This window comes from Falco naumanni, chromosome 11, assembly GCF_017639655.2.
Source record: "Falco naumanni isolate bFalNau1 chromosome 11, bFalNau1.pat, whole genome shotgun sequence".
Classification (NCBI taxonomy): domain Eukaryota; kingdom Metazoa; phylum Chordata; class Aves; order Falconiformes; family Falconidae; genus Falco; species Falco naumanni.
In genome coordinates this window covers 16375111-16389306 of record NC_054064.1, presented here as the reverse complement: position 1 = coordinate 16389306, position 14196 = coordinate 16375111, and the positions used below count along the sequence as shown (strand labels likewise).

The window sequence follows — 14196 nt, the reverse complement described above, 5'->3', positions numbered from 1 at the left end:
GAAGGGCACATGGCCCCTGCTGGGCCCTGCCGTGCAGCCGGAGGCCCCGCTGCCGGCGGCGGGGGGCCAGGGCAGCCACCGAGCAGGGCCTGCTGGTGGCGGGGGTAATGCCCGTTACAACCCCCGTGCGTTGTCTCTGGCCCGCAGCCCGGGGCTGGGCAGCCCTACCGTGTGCCTCCCTGGCCACACAACGAAGCCAGGCGCCACCGGGACCGCAGAATTTAACGGGCCTCCCCCAGGCACCGGCGCGGCTCGGTTGGGTTTGTTTCGTCCAGCCCTTACGCTACTGCCCGTGGGGGGATGAGGGCAGCAACGGGGCCCCGCGGATGGAGGCCGAGCACGTTTGGCGATGGCCGCGGATGAAGGGCCGAGCACCAGGCGCCTGTCCCGCTTCGGCGGCGAGGCTGCCGGGGCCAGCAATTCCCGCCGCGCTGCCGGGATGGGGCGGGGGGGGCCGAGGGGGGCGGCGGGCCCGGGCAGGCCGCGGAGCCGCGCCCGGCGTGTGGGTGGGGGGCGGTGGGGCCCTCGCCGCTGCCACCGCCCGCACGTGGTGCCGCCCGCGCTTCCGGCGCTCCCCGGGCGGGCGGGGCCAGCCGGCGGAAGCGCGCTCCGACTTCCGGCGGAAGCGACGTCCCTGGCAGGTCGAGCCCGTAGTCGGAACGTTTCCGCCTCGCGGCCGCCCTCACCGCCGGGCCAGCCGCTGCCGCCGCCGGGGAAGGGGGGCGCGGAGCCCGCCCGGGGAGCGCCGCGCCGCGCGGGTGGTCTGGCGGCCGGCCTTCCCTCGGGCCGTTCATAAGGCGGCGGCGCCGGTGCCCAGAGGATGTGGCGGAGGCGGCAGTGGCAGGCGCCGCGGCCGAGGCAGCCCTGAGCCCGAGCGGCGCTTCCCGGCCCCGCGCATCGGCGGCCGCCGGCCCGGCCCGCTCGCCCGGCGGCGGCGCTCCCCGCCCCTCCGCAGCGCCGCGTCCCGCGGCCCCGCCCGCCCCTGGCCGGCTCCCGGCGCTGGAGCCCCGGCGGGAGCGGAGGGGGAGCCCGTGAGCGCGGGAGCGGAGCGCCGCCCGGGGGGCGCGCGGCAGCCAGCATGGCCTCGTCGTCGGGCAACGATGACGACCTGACCATCCCCCGGGCTGCCATCAACAAGATGATTAAGGAGACGCTCCCCAACGTGCGCGTGGCGAACGACGCCCGGGAGCTGGTGGTGAACTGCTGCACGGAATTCATCCACCTCATCTCCTCCGAGGCCAACGAGATCTGCAACAAGTCGGAGAAGAAAACCATCTCCCCCGAGCACGTCATACAGGGTGAGCGGGCGCCGGCTGCCCGCCGCGGCGGGGCCCGGGGCCGCCCCCGCGGTCTGTGGGGCCGTGAGGAGGCAGAAGGCGGCGGGGGGGGGGGGGTGTCCCCGGGGAAGGTGCGCGCTGCCCGGCCCGGCCCGCCGCAGGGGTCGCGCCTTTGTGCGCTCGGCACGGCTGCCGGGGTGCCCGGGCCCCGCTCCCGCTTTGCGTACGGGCAGGGCTGTGTCCCCCCGGGGGGGGCACCGAACCCCTTCGTCGCTCTCGTACCTGTGAGGCGAGGTCTGCTTTTGCGAATGGCCATACCGAATTCTTTGACAGCCTGTTTTAAAAGCCTGAGTTTTTTTTAAATGTCTTCCGAACTGCTGACTGACAAAAGGTGTACGATGGAGTATGTGAGGGTCAGGCTTTAACCCAGAGTCGCCCTGTCTGGGCTCTCTGAAGAGTAAAATACCGCTAAAATACTCCTCTAGCGCTGTCCTGGGGGCCTGGCAGTTTAACGTGAAGCATTGTAGTTGTTGTAAAAAGCGTTTAAACGTAACTTACGCCCTTGCATCTCTTTTTGCTGTTGATTCCCCTTGCTTGAATTGGAGTTCTCTGTCTTCTTTGCTTTTCTTTCAATTCTGCTACAAACAGGGAGTTTCCTTGACTCGTCTTAAAGTCTGCAACAGGCATCTTTTGTCAGGAATCATTCGCTTTGCTGCTGAAGCAGAGGTGGTTGATACCAGTGTCTGCTCCAAATAAATTTGTAGCAGTAACAGTGAAAGAGCACTTTGCTGCTTGGTAGAGATGCTAACAGTATTATTTGCAGTAGAGCAATTTTCAGGACTATGATGGTATTAACTTAGTTTTAAAAATAAAAAAGGTGGAGCTTTTTTGGTAATGATTCTCTGTTTGGAACAAAAGAAAAAAATCCGGTACTGTTGGATTATATCAGTTTGCATACCAGAAGAGTTTAAAGTACTTGACTGAATTATGAACAGCAAAAGAAAATACATGGCATGTATGAGCTTTAATATTAAGTAAAATACATGTGGACCTGAAAGTTTAGCAAAGCAATTCCGTCACAGAAGCTCAGGATGTAAAGAGTAAAACTTGTGCTTGCCCATGGAAGCATACTTTGGGCATGATGCTTCTTAATACAGAAAGTTTCTTCAAGTGACACCCAAAACATTTGAGCTTAGATCTTAACACGGGAATAGACATGATCGTCAAGGTTGAGGACAATAAAGAATTCACAGATGAAAGTATTTTTTGCCCAGTATTGGTGGTACTTAGGAAAGATTTCATCTGTTGCTGCCCTAGGGTTAGCCTGGGTTTTTTTGAAAACAAATTGAAACTAATATGTGTGTGTGTGTGTGCATACGCACAACGTGCATGTGCCCATCATCATCAGGTGGTCCCAAACAGGTATTTTTCTGGCTTTTGTGTTACCAGATTGGAGAGTTAGGAGAAATTTTCAAATTGGATTTGTACTTCTTAGTCAGCTTTGGAGATCTATCCATTTCTGTAATGCTTTGGAGATGCTAGGAGTTGTTCTTGGATTTTCTGCTGCTGATATCTCTAGGGAGGTGTATTGCTATTAGCTTCTTCCAGATGCTGGTCAGTTGGCAGATGATCCCTCTGTGAGGTGTGAGGGTTTAGATCGCTGATTTTGGGAACTGTGGTTATGTGTCTATAGTTGTGGTATTTCAGCATTTTCATCCATATTCATACATTCTGCATACTTAACTATTTTGACTGCCCCTTAATGTAGCTCCATGACAATAATGCTAACAAAGTAATTGAAATATATTTCTTGTAGTCATCCAGATATCTTGTCTTTTGAACACTTGAACCAGTTCATTTAGAAGTACAATGAGGCTAATGGTCATCACATCATACCTGGACCACCCTCAATGCAGGGTGCTGCCAAGAGGAATCTTTTTGTACCCTCCATAGAGCTGGATCTAGCAATTGCTGATGTAACTGATCCTGTGACTTTTTGAGAATCTGGGAGGGAGCAGTTTTCTGTCAGGTGAGTTTGCTGATCTGACTATTCCTGTAAACAAGAAGTGACTAGATTGGAAGCAAGGAGTAGGAAGGGTGTTTCACCAGGAAGGAGGAAGGGGAGAGAGACGCTCTGCAGTTGGTGACACCTTGCCATTGGACTGTATTAGAGGTAACGTGAAACTGCACTTTGTTGTGTACTTACCTGTTTGGCAGCAGTGGTGCTTAAGACACACCTTCCTTTGCACCATTGAAACTATTGTGGCCACGTGCTGAGCTAGAACTCTTTCCCCCTACCACTGGGTTATGCTTCAGATAGACTAAGTCCCCGCGGTATTTCATTGTGCAGTAGCACAAACATTTGACTGGCACGGTGCTGTCAGCAGCATAGGGAAAGGAAAGCAGAGGCTTCTTGTGTCCCGCGAGAGGTCTGATTTGATAGATGTACTCAGGCTATGCCAAGCACTCACTACTAGCGATAAAACACAAAGCAGCTTCCCTGGAGAGTACCCAAAGGCATCAAGGCTATGCAGCGGTCATAAGTGGAGGTAGTCTCCATGTTTATTGCTGAATCCTGCTATCAGGAACCCAGCTGTGAGTCTGAGACTCTAATAAGCAAATGAATATCCTTCCGTCATGGAACAGAAAATAGCCTCATTTGATAGTTACGCGAGTGGTGATGGAGAAGGCTTTTTATGAGAAATTAAACTTTCATTGAATTCTAAAAATGGTGAGATGTTGAATCACTATTTTTGTGAAGTTGATTACTTGATCTACATGGAACTGTTGTGCAGTTAAAGTAGGCTGTAGATTGATGGCAAATCCTGTAGCTTCTTTTCATGGGCTGTTAGGATATTGACAATGTTTACGTGTGTATTTAAGATTCAAAAAACTCAAACAACTGTTAATGTTAGGGATTTTACTTTGGAAGCTATTTTTCTTTGAAAGGAGCATAAAAAGTTAAAAATCTCAGCTATGAATGACCTGATTGTATAAAAAAAAAAAAATCTAGAGCTGATTATGCTTACCTGATTAATCAGAAATCTGCACCTTCTTGCAGTCATTAAGGGTGGGAGGAAACTGGGAAAAAGGTAGTTGTGATTTGGTGTTTGTAAACATGAGAAGTCTGCCCTGCACACCCACCACCACCACCACAATTCCCTCCCCCTGCACATCCCCGCCCCCCCCCCCCCCCCCCCCAAAAAAAAAAAAAAAAAGACCAAACCAAAAAATACCCCCCAAACAGGCTTTTTTTGGGATTCCGTTGTTTAAATTTGGTCTGGACATTCTAACCTCAGTAAGATACCAGATTTACAGCCATCTGGGTATACTTGTGGATTTCAGACTCAAGAAATAAAGACTGAGTTTTGGTGGAACAGTAGCTCTGTTTAAGTAGTGATTGCTTGTCCCACATTTCAGCACCGTGCTAGTATAAAGGGATTCGTGTTCCTTCCGTGCATTTGTTTGGTAAAGCCTTGGTGTGTTTCAAGATGACAGTAAATTTCTTGAGTCGTTTCACAGCCAGCAGAATTTTTATGCACTAGACCTATGATGCATGTATGGTTCTTTATAGCTTTATGGTGTTGAACAATTGTACAAATCTGGTTTGGTTATATCACTTGTTTTGTTTTGCATATTTTTAGTGTGCTATATTCAATATGTAACTAAATTTTTTCCATTGATTTATTTTCTTTTAAGGGCCATTTAAAATTTCTGTGGAAACACATGTTGTTCTTGACTTCAGATTTGGGCAGTTGGTCGTATTCTGATGCAGCAGATTGCCAACCCTGATCACTGTGAATTTTCTTTTGATGAACACCTATGGTTTTGCTATGATGTTTTGTTTTCGTGATGTTAGACTTCTAGAGTTCTTAAAAAATTTTACACTTCGTTTAAAAAAAAATAGGCCTTTAGCTAGTTTACTGGATATACTGTTTACATTTTAAAATGGAATGAGTTCTTAAATATTCATAGACAGATTAGATAACCAGTTCTGGACCATGAGACATGGATTTGCCTCCTATCTGCTGAGGTTGGATTAAACAAGTTTCTGAAGGTTTTTGGTAGTTCTTGCAGAAACCGTGGGCCAGTTGAAAAAAGTGTTTCTGTTGCCCGTGTGTGTGAGCTGAGACTGAACTGGCATACTGTCTCTGAAGTGAACCAATTACCTTTAAATTGGTTTGTCTTTTAACTTTGTTTTTCTTAAGAAATAGGTATTATGTAAGTTCATTTGCCAAATGTTATCTGTTAAAGGAATGGTGGTCCTGCATGACTGGGCAGCTGCACTGTGCTGCCCTATTGAAGACAGTGCGTTAATTGTCTCCTTGTCCATAGTACAGGTTGGAAGCTGAAAACTTACAGAATGCCTTTGGGTTATTGTTGAGGTGCATGGTAGAATGGCATCCTGCCGTAATTGTGGGTAGGAAAATGTTGCTTACAAAATTGATGTTAAAATGTAGTGTGAGTTAGCATGACCAAGAGCTTGTTTATATCAAGTTGTTGATTGCTGTTGCGCAGTTTATATTAGTGCTATTTCTTGAATAGCTTGTGACATAAGGTTAAAATAAAGTAAGATAAAGGTTAAAAAATGTCATTCTGTAAAGAAAGCTCTGACTTGTGTAAATACAGGAAATGAACCAGCTGTTTTATTAAACAGAGTATAATTGGTGTTTATGTAATATTTCTAGCTTATTCTGTTATAGGTTCCACTTTGGGGTGTGTGTATATCTGGAGATATATTGTAGTAAATGGTGAACTGGAAAACAGTGTGCATTTTGTCACATGTTCTACCTAGGTTTTTATAGTCTTTCCTGTTAGTTTATATTAGTTAAAAACACTTGTTGCAGGATATAGCTGCATTTCAGGGTTTTTTTTTGGGGCAGATAAAAGTACAAGATTTTAATTTCTGAATACATTTTCATGTGGAGTTAAATAGGAGGGTTTCTGTTGGAAACTAAAACAATAAAAAGTTTATACATAATTTTATATAACTTTGAACTATGCATTTCAAGCTTTTTGGCACTTGAAATATGAATTTAGATACTAAAAGACAAGCTAAAAGTCATAGGTCTGAGATAATATTAATTATTTCTTCCTTAATGAAGGATTTGTGATCATTTCAGATGCATCACTTTTGCTCTGTTATAGGCTGCTAATTTGCCTTCCACTGCAGGCTTGCAACAAAACTGGAAAGAGAGAATCCCCAAGAGATTAAAGGTTAATGGTTCAAATAGAAAGAACTTCTTAGTTGTGTAAACTTAGCTTAATTTGGATATTTAGAAGATGGGAGAAAAATGTCCTTTGAAGAATAATGCCTGTCTCTAGTAAAATATATCTCTAAGCCCTGAATCCTCTGCAAGTGTGGACTTTGGTTGTACTTGACTACCTTTAACTTTCCTAGCCTGAAAACATGCACTCTTAAATGGTGTAGGAGAGGAGACGGGGGAAATAGCTGTCAGATCTTATAAATGCAGATTTTTTTTGTCTCCAGATGATAGAAAAGTGATGAAACTTCTACTACTTTTTTAAAATTGTTTAAATAAATCGATATATATTCTCAAAAGCCTTGTAAAAGATAAACAATGTGTTTTCTTTCCTTCTAGCACTAGAAAGTTTGGGGTTTGGCTCCTATATCAGTGAAGTAAAAGAAGTCTTACAAGAATGCAAAACAGTAGCACTAAAGAGAAGAAAGGCCAGTTCACGCTTGGAGAACCTCGGCATTCCGGAAGAAGAGCTTCTAAGGCAGCAACAGGAATTATTTGCAAAAGTAAGTGAAGCAGTACTTGTAATGATGAGGTTGGAATAATTAATGCTGCAGATCTAGTGCCACAAAAACATGTGCACACCTCACGAAGTATCCCCTTACTTGTGAATTGCTGCGGCATCTAAGGTGCCATTGAACTTGGCCTGTTTGATTTGGGGAAAGTAAAGTAAACAAATAAGATGCTGCTACTTGTTACTTCTGTGATGTGACATACAGGGCTTTGTATACAGACTAATTTTATATTCCAGGTTTAAAAGCCGCGGTTTTTTTGCTGCTACTTAAGTATTTCCATTCTACTGTAGAGAATGCATTAAGAATTAGTTGATTGAGGAAATAAAAGAATGACAGCTGGTGTTCTAGGAAATTACCAGTTTTGATCATTAAAGTGAATCTTTTCTGGCCATCAGTCCATAAATGTTATTGCTTAGGCTTTGAAAGAAACATTTAATTGTTCAAAATTTCTAATTTGTCCCTTCTCATCTTCCTTTACTCTTGGCAAGACTTTAATTGAGCGAATTCCTGCATAAAAAGTTTAAAAGGCAGTTCAGGCATAGAAAGAGCATTTCCTTGCAAATACTGTATGTGGGCACGCACACACACATTCTCCTTCACCCCAGCCTTCTCCCCTCCCAGCTTTCCTGGATCATTTAGAGAATGGTGGTCTTGTTAAACTAAGAGAACAGTAGAAAGAAAAATAGTGTAGAAAGATAAATAAATAAAATTGGCTTTTAATCATTTAACACTGGAGATGTTCACAAACTTAAGTGATGGTTTTTTCCCTCTTACCCAAAGCATGAGTCTTATTTTCTCAATTTTCTTACTTTAATTTCCTCTGGTGAAAATGCTTACTCAGTTATGCATTATCGTGTCTGATTACTGTGACCTTCTCTCCACTATACTTGTATGTTACTGAAACAATAACTGTTGTTTTTCGTATTACAGCATGCCAATTATTTTAATCTTAATTGCATGATTAATTTTACGGCATTTAAAATTTCAGCATACCTCATACCTATTGTTGACATGCAGTGAACTAGTTACGATGAATTCATGTGTGCCTAACTTTTTTTGACTGTATTAACATTAGAAAGACTAATATGGTTGCTTCTGGATTAAGGGTAAGATTTACAAACAACAGTCAGTTTGATACCTGTTTTTTACTTACTGTTTGGTTCAAATAACTTAGAATGATATATACAGTAAAAAAGCAGCAAAAATAAGGTGTGTTAAGGGAGTACTAGCTCCTGAGTAACATTTTAAAAAATAAAAATGCTGAAACCGTGGCCACCTTATGTAAGCCCCACTTTATCTAAGGAATGACCCCGTGAGGTATGTTCTTTGAAAGTTCTGTAATACTGTGTCTTAATGTCTCAGTTAAGGCAATGCATGCAAGTTTGACGAGATTGTATGAATGATTTTTCAAAATAGTTTTTGGTAACATGGAGAACTTCCGCTTAGATTCAAAGTTTGCAGTCTCATATTTGAAAGAATCTAGTTGTGATATGCTGTTGGAGGTACTGTAATTATTTGAAAAAATATTTATGCAAGTGCATGTTTATGCTAATTTTATTAATATTCTAAAGCACAACACTAATGCTGACTTCTTGCTCTAGTTTTAAAATACGTGCCTGTTAATGTTATGAATGTTTGATGCCCATAGTTTGAATGATTGTAAATATTTGAAATCAGGAGAATGGCTTATCCTGATGTTCGTGCATGTATGTAAGTTTCTGTGCAAGACAAGGGCTGTAACAGATTAGGCCTTTTTTTGAGGCTTTCTCACTGAAGTTCATCTGTGCAATAAATGAGTTAAGTTTACTAGATACTTACAAAGCTGCTTAGTCAATAAAACTCAATGGAATTTTTTTTTTCCATTTTTGAAGTGGGCTAAGTGATATCGTTATAAATATGTCAGTAAGGGTAGGCGCTGACAAAATGATCCATCCAGTGTGAAGTGCTGAGCTTCTTGTTACCCGGTGCATGCATGTGTATGACCTCGTTAAGTGTACAGTAAACTTAATTGTAGCAGAGTCAGTAGGAGCCCTGTTGTTACACTGTGTGTGATAAATGTTTGTCTCTCTTAGGTGTACAGATGCTGCTGTCTTCCTTTGTTTAAAACTTTACAATGTCATAGTTTTCCAACCCTTGTAACTTCACTACCACTTGAAGTTTGAAATACTGAAACATCTTCATTGAGAAGAGATTTCTACCTCTATAAGTGTGTTCTTTTAACACTAGAACAGACTGAGGAAATGTGACACTTGTTATAATAAGGGGAGACTCCCTTTTTTCACTTTGCTAAGTAGATAAACTGGTTTTGCTTGCTTTCCAAAGCATCATCTTTTGGCATTTTGAAGTTTGCAGAAGTAAAATTTGTTGATGGTTTGGAAATAAATAGCAAAGTTCAGTGAGTGTAATGTAATGGGATTTTGAAGAAAAATCATTACAGTCTTAGTGATGACTTGTAAAAGTAGATAAGTAAAGAAGGCTGAAGAATTTTAATTTTAAGAACTTTTTCCTAATGTTCATTCAGAATAGAAATTGAAGTTTTAACACAATTGATTGGTATACTGTTGAAATCAGTAGTTGCTGCAAAAGGAGTGAAAACCTTGGATAGAAAAATGAGAGGTCAGCAGCTGAACTACTTGAAATGTTGTGTTAGTACATTTTGTACCGTTAAGTGGAGGACTGTACCTTTCTGTAGCAAAGCCATCCTCGGTCTGCATTTCTGAATTTGAGAAGACCTTGCCGTTTTCCAAAGATTGCTTAGCAAAGTAAGATAATGGCTTTCGTTATGTTTTTGTGGTAATGTGTGCCTTTGTGGTACATTTGGATGATTTTGTAATTGCAAATTACAGTATTTTGTAATCAACAAAGTAGGGCAGTTCGCATCTCTGAACTGTGATTGAGTATTAAGGTCCCTTGAAATTGAAGCCTAAAATTTCTGTTGCTTTACCTCAGCTTTTCCACTAGGAAGTGGTTCAACACAATCCTTACAATGGAACTTAAGTACACTAGCTCCTGCCTCTTCTTTTTGTAGCTGCAAAGCCTCCAAATGGTGGCCTCTTCAGAGGAAGAGACAATGTAGCTAATCATCTTGGTACAAATAATCAAGGTACTTCTAGATGTGGTTTTGTATGCACAATTAATAAAAAAAATATACAAAAGGGACCTGCAGGTGCAGATAAAACTGCTTTTCAAGATAAGGTGCTCTAGAGATCCTTCGCAAGCTATGTATGGCCTTAACAATTAAATTCGTGTCTTTAGGCTAGACAACAGCAAGCAGAACTGGCGCAGCAGGAATGGCTACAGATGCAACAAGCAGCTCAACAGGCACAGCTTGCTGCTGCCTCAGCCAGTGCATCCAATCAGGCAGGATCCTCTCAGGATGAAGACGACGAAGATGATATCTGAAATTCACCAGCTGAGTTTGTCTTTACTAAGAAGTATTTTTCCTGCACAATGAAAACAGTGAAATGAATGCTTACCTGTAAGTTTGTATGCATCATGGACTGGCAATTGGTATTCTAGGGGTGTCTGCTGTTGTGTGCTGTACATGTATAAACTGTCTTTTTTTGAACTCTTGGAAATTTAAGGTTCAGTATCATATCAACTTTGGATTTTTAATGGTGTATATGGAAATTTTAGATAGCAGTGCGTCATTTATTTGATCAATAAACAGTGTTACAATAAACGAGTTTATAAAATATAGTGAGATTTATACAAAAAGCTCTAAATCCACATTTGCATTTCTTCCCTTTTAACTAAACTATAAAATCTTACTTAGAATTTTTAATTGTTTTTTGGGGGAATGGTGCAGTAGACATAATCTGTTAATGGGGAAAAAAGCAAGAGTTCAGCATAGTAAAGTCTGAATTCCTAGTTCTTTTTAAAATGAGGATGTATATGGCAATAAATATTATATATGCTCAAATACCACACTTGTTAAAATTTGAAAATGATACGTTTTCACCAAGCTAGGAAAAGGTATGTTTAATAGGAGTTGTACAAATTCAGTCATTTTTTTTGTATAGGGGTGAAAAAAAAATAAACCCATGTTTTTATTATGACATCCTTTGACAGTCCTAACTGACTATTTCACTTCAAAGACTGCCTGGTTTGAAGAACTAACTCTTCTATTACTTCACTCCAGTTTAATGTTAACTGTTGTTGATGGTATTTTGTAGTCCAGATCTATTCATATTGTTGAAATACAAAGCTGGAACTTGATGAAACAAAATTGTTTCAGTTCCACTGACATAACTGGGAATGATTCAAGCCTAAGAAGGCAAAAGCTGAAGTTAAGAGCATGCTTACCGTAAAAGAGGGAATTTATTTAACCTTTGTTAGTCATTGTTGTCATCATAATGCTAACATTCTCCAGACTAGATTGCCACTGGGTTACTAAGATACCTTGTTGAAAGATAACATTTTCTTCATTCAGATTGGTTCATAGGTAAGTCCAGGTTTTTGATAAACTATTCCCCAAGAGTGATCAGCAATACATGGAACAGAAGTTATGTAGTAGTCCTTTTGGTAGTTGATTTGAAAATTCTGTTGATTAATGGATGAGCAGCTGTTCTTTGTGTTGAAATAAAGCACAGTAGTGTCCATTGCTGAGTTTTAATGTGTTACTTGAAGTAATACTGGCATATCTTCTGGTACACTAATCTGAGCAGACTAGAAAAGCCACTTGCATGCTGCTGTAGATGATCCCATAGCTCTCTTAACAGTGTAGATTGTTTTATTAACTTAACGACCTCAGCAAGTTGCCCTAGCTAGAATTCTTGAGGAGGGATGCAGCAGTCTGTTTACATAAGGATGCAAACAGAAAATGGTGTGCCCGTTTTTACACAAAGATCTGAACAGGGTACAATTGGCGTATGTTCAGATCTCAGTCACATAGTGACTTCTCATTTAAATTTGAGATACATTAAGTTGCATATTGAATAAATGTGAACTCTTCCTTAAACACATTAATGCAGTGAAAACTCAGAAGTATTTGTTTGAATGTTTAAGTTTAAAAAAAGAAACAAAACCCCTTTTGTGGATACTATATGAAATATGTTAGGCAAGGTTTGACTGAGGAAGTGGTTTTCTGTAAAGGTTTAAGTACCAAAGGTAGAAAAACCTAGTCTAGTGATACAATGTTAATGTGCAGTGTTGGCTTTTCTAATTTGTACTGTAACACCTTCACACTTTATATTTTAAATGAGTCTTTTCCTTTTAAATAATATTAGGTATATTTTCACACCTTTCTTTTCTGATGCAGAATTCAGGTTAACATTTTACTGCATCTAGTATGTATGGTGTAATATGTTTGGATCCTTGTGACCTTTCTTTTGGACATTCTTGTGCTTTTTCATATGCTGTATTCTTCAAGCAATAAAATTCTGATGTGTTTTTATAAAATTGCTTTTATATTTACTGAATAGTCTGTCTTCATTGCATTTATAAGGAAAATTAAGGCTACCTAACCTCTGCTGTTGTTTTGACCCACTGAACGTTTCCTGTGACCGAAGTCTTTACAACCTGAGTGCTGTTGGAAGGCATTGCTGTTCACTGTGCGTTGTTAATGCTTGCAAACAGTATTTCTGACCTGCTCTCTTTCCTCTTGAGAATTGCATTTTGTACATATGCATTTTTATAACCTCACCTTCTTAACTTGAAAAGTTGGACAAGAAACCCCTGTAGGTCAGGTATAACCCACTGAAATACTTCCAGTTTAATGAAGTGAAAGACCACAGGCAGAGGCTGGGGAAGTAAGAATGTATGTTAGTCTCCTGTTGAATTCATTTCATTTAGTCTTGTTTAGACAGTACTTTACTTATACAGCCATTCCACCTCAAGTATGAAAAGAAAACTCAGCAGTTGCAGGAGATACTCTTTTAAGAATTTTTTTTATCACTTCCCTATGGTGCTTCCATGTGCTAGCTGTTCAGACAGGAGACTCCCGAGTTTGTGGTACCCCTGATTTTTTTGGTACGCCAGATACATAGCGTGTAAAGTTTGGTTAGTGAACTGTACTGCTACTTTGTCTCAGAAGAAACATGTATAAGGATGTGTCTGTTTCTTAAATATCGAGTTGATGAGATTATCTGTGGGTTTTCCAGAATTATTCTGAGAGCTTGTTTCAGGGTGCTTTAAGTGATTTCCTTGCAAAATCTTTTTTCTGTTACTTTAATAAAGCATATGTCTGCATGACATAGTGGGTGATGAATATAGTTGTATTTACTATGCTGAGGTACTTCTAAAGGAGGTGTCTAAAGGATTCTAAACATCCAATACTTAAAGTGGTATTTGAATGTTGCTGTTTAAATGTGGCTAGTCGAGTTTGGTATTGGAACAGTGGAAAGGAGTATTTCTGCAAGAATGGAATAAGTCTCTGAAAGTCACAGTTATAAATGATGCTCTTCATATTTTGTAAAACTACCGCTGTTAAGGTTATCAGCTGTGTAATAATGCCTGTAGTGATCTTCTCATAATTTTGAAACAGTGTCAAGTCAAAGGCATGAAGTAACTTAATGATTGTTGTGCAACAGCAACATCCTTAGTCTGAAGTGTACACCTCATTTTAGTCTCCCAGTGTTGGATTGTGGTTTTGTGCACAAAACAGTGTGGAATGTGGAGCATAATATGAATGGTTAAGAGTGCTGTGGTTAAACTTACTTTTGGTATTACACTATTAATCCAAGATGGAAAAGCTTTACTTTGCAGCCTTACACAGGGGGAGCACATCAGTGGGATGCTGGCCAGTGTTAAGATGGAATTTTCTCACAGGTAAATTAGACAGTCTAGCTCTTTGATCCCTCGGACTTGCCAAAAGTCTACTCTGTGAATGTGCCATGTGTGATTAGAGTGTGCTGGGTATAACTCGGTGGCGAAAATGAGTGTCAGTGAGGCTTAGCACGTGCCAGTGAGGGTTTGCTGGCAATCAGGACTGATAGGTTCCTTATCAAAAGGTGTTTGTGCTTAGTTTGACTGTTAATTTTTTTTTTCCTAATTGAAATGAGTGTGTGTTCCTTTTGGTTCCATGCAAACATAGCTACAGAAATCAGTATTTTTGAGAATTTAATAACAGCATTGAAAGTAGTTATCCCAGTTCTTGGGTACGTGGGACAAGAAGTATGCTAGAGCTGTGCATTCCTGGAAAGC

General features: G+C 41.4%; 1 protein-coding gene across 1 annotated transcript; it reads left to right on the top strand.

The window, feature by feature from the left end:
- The first annotated feature begins 638 nt into the window (after positions 1 to 638).
- Positions 639 to 12453, top strand: DR1 (down-regulator of transcription 1). The gene is made up of 3 exons (XM_040610701.1): positions 639 to 1298; positions 6881 to 7044; positions 10309 to 12453. Exons 1-3 carry the CDS (start codon positions 1079 to 1081, stop codon positions 10453 to 10455), a joined length of 531 nt encoding a protein of 176 aa, XP_040466635.1. The 5' UTR covers positions 639 to 1078; the 3' UTR covers positions 10456 to 12453.
- Positions 12454 to 14196: the final 1743 nt, after the last annotated feature.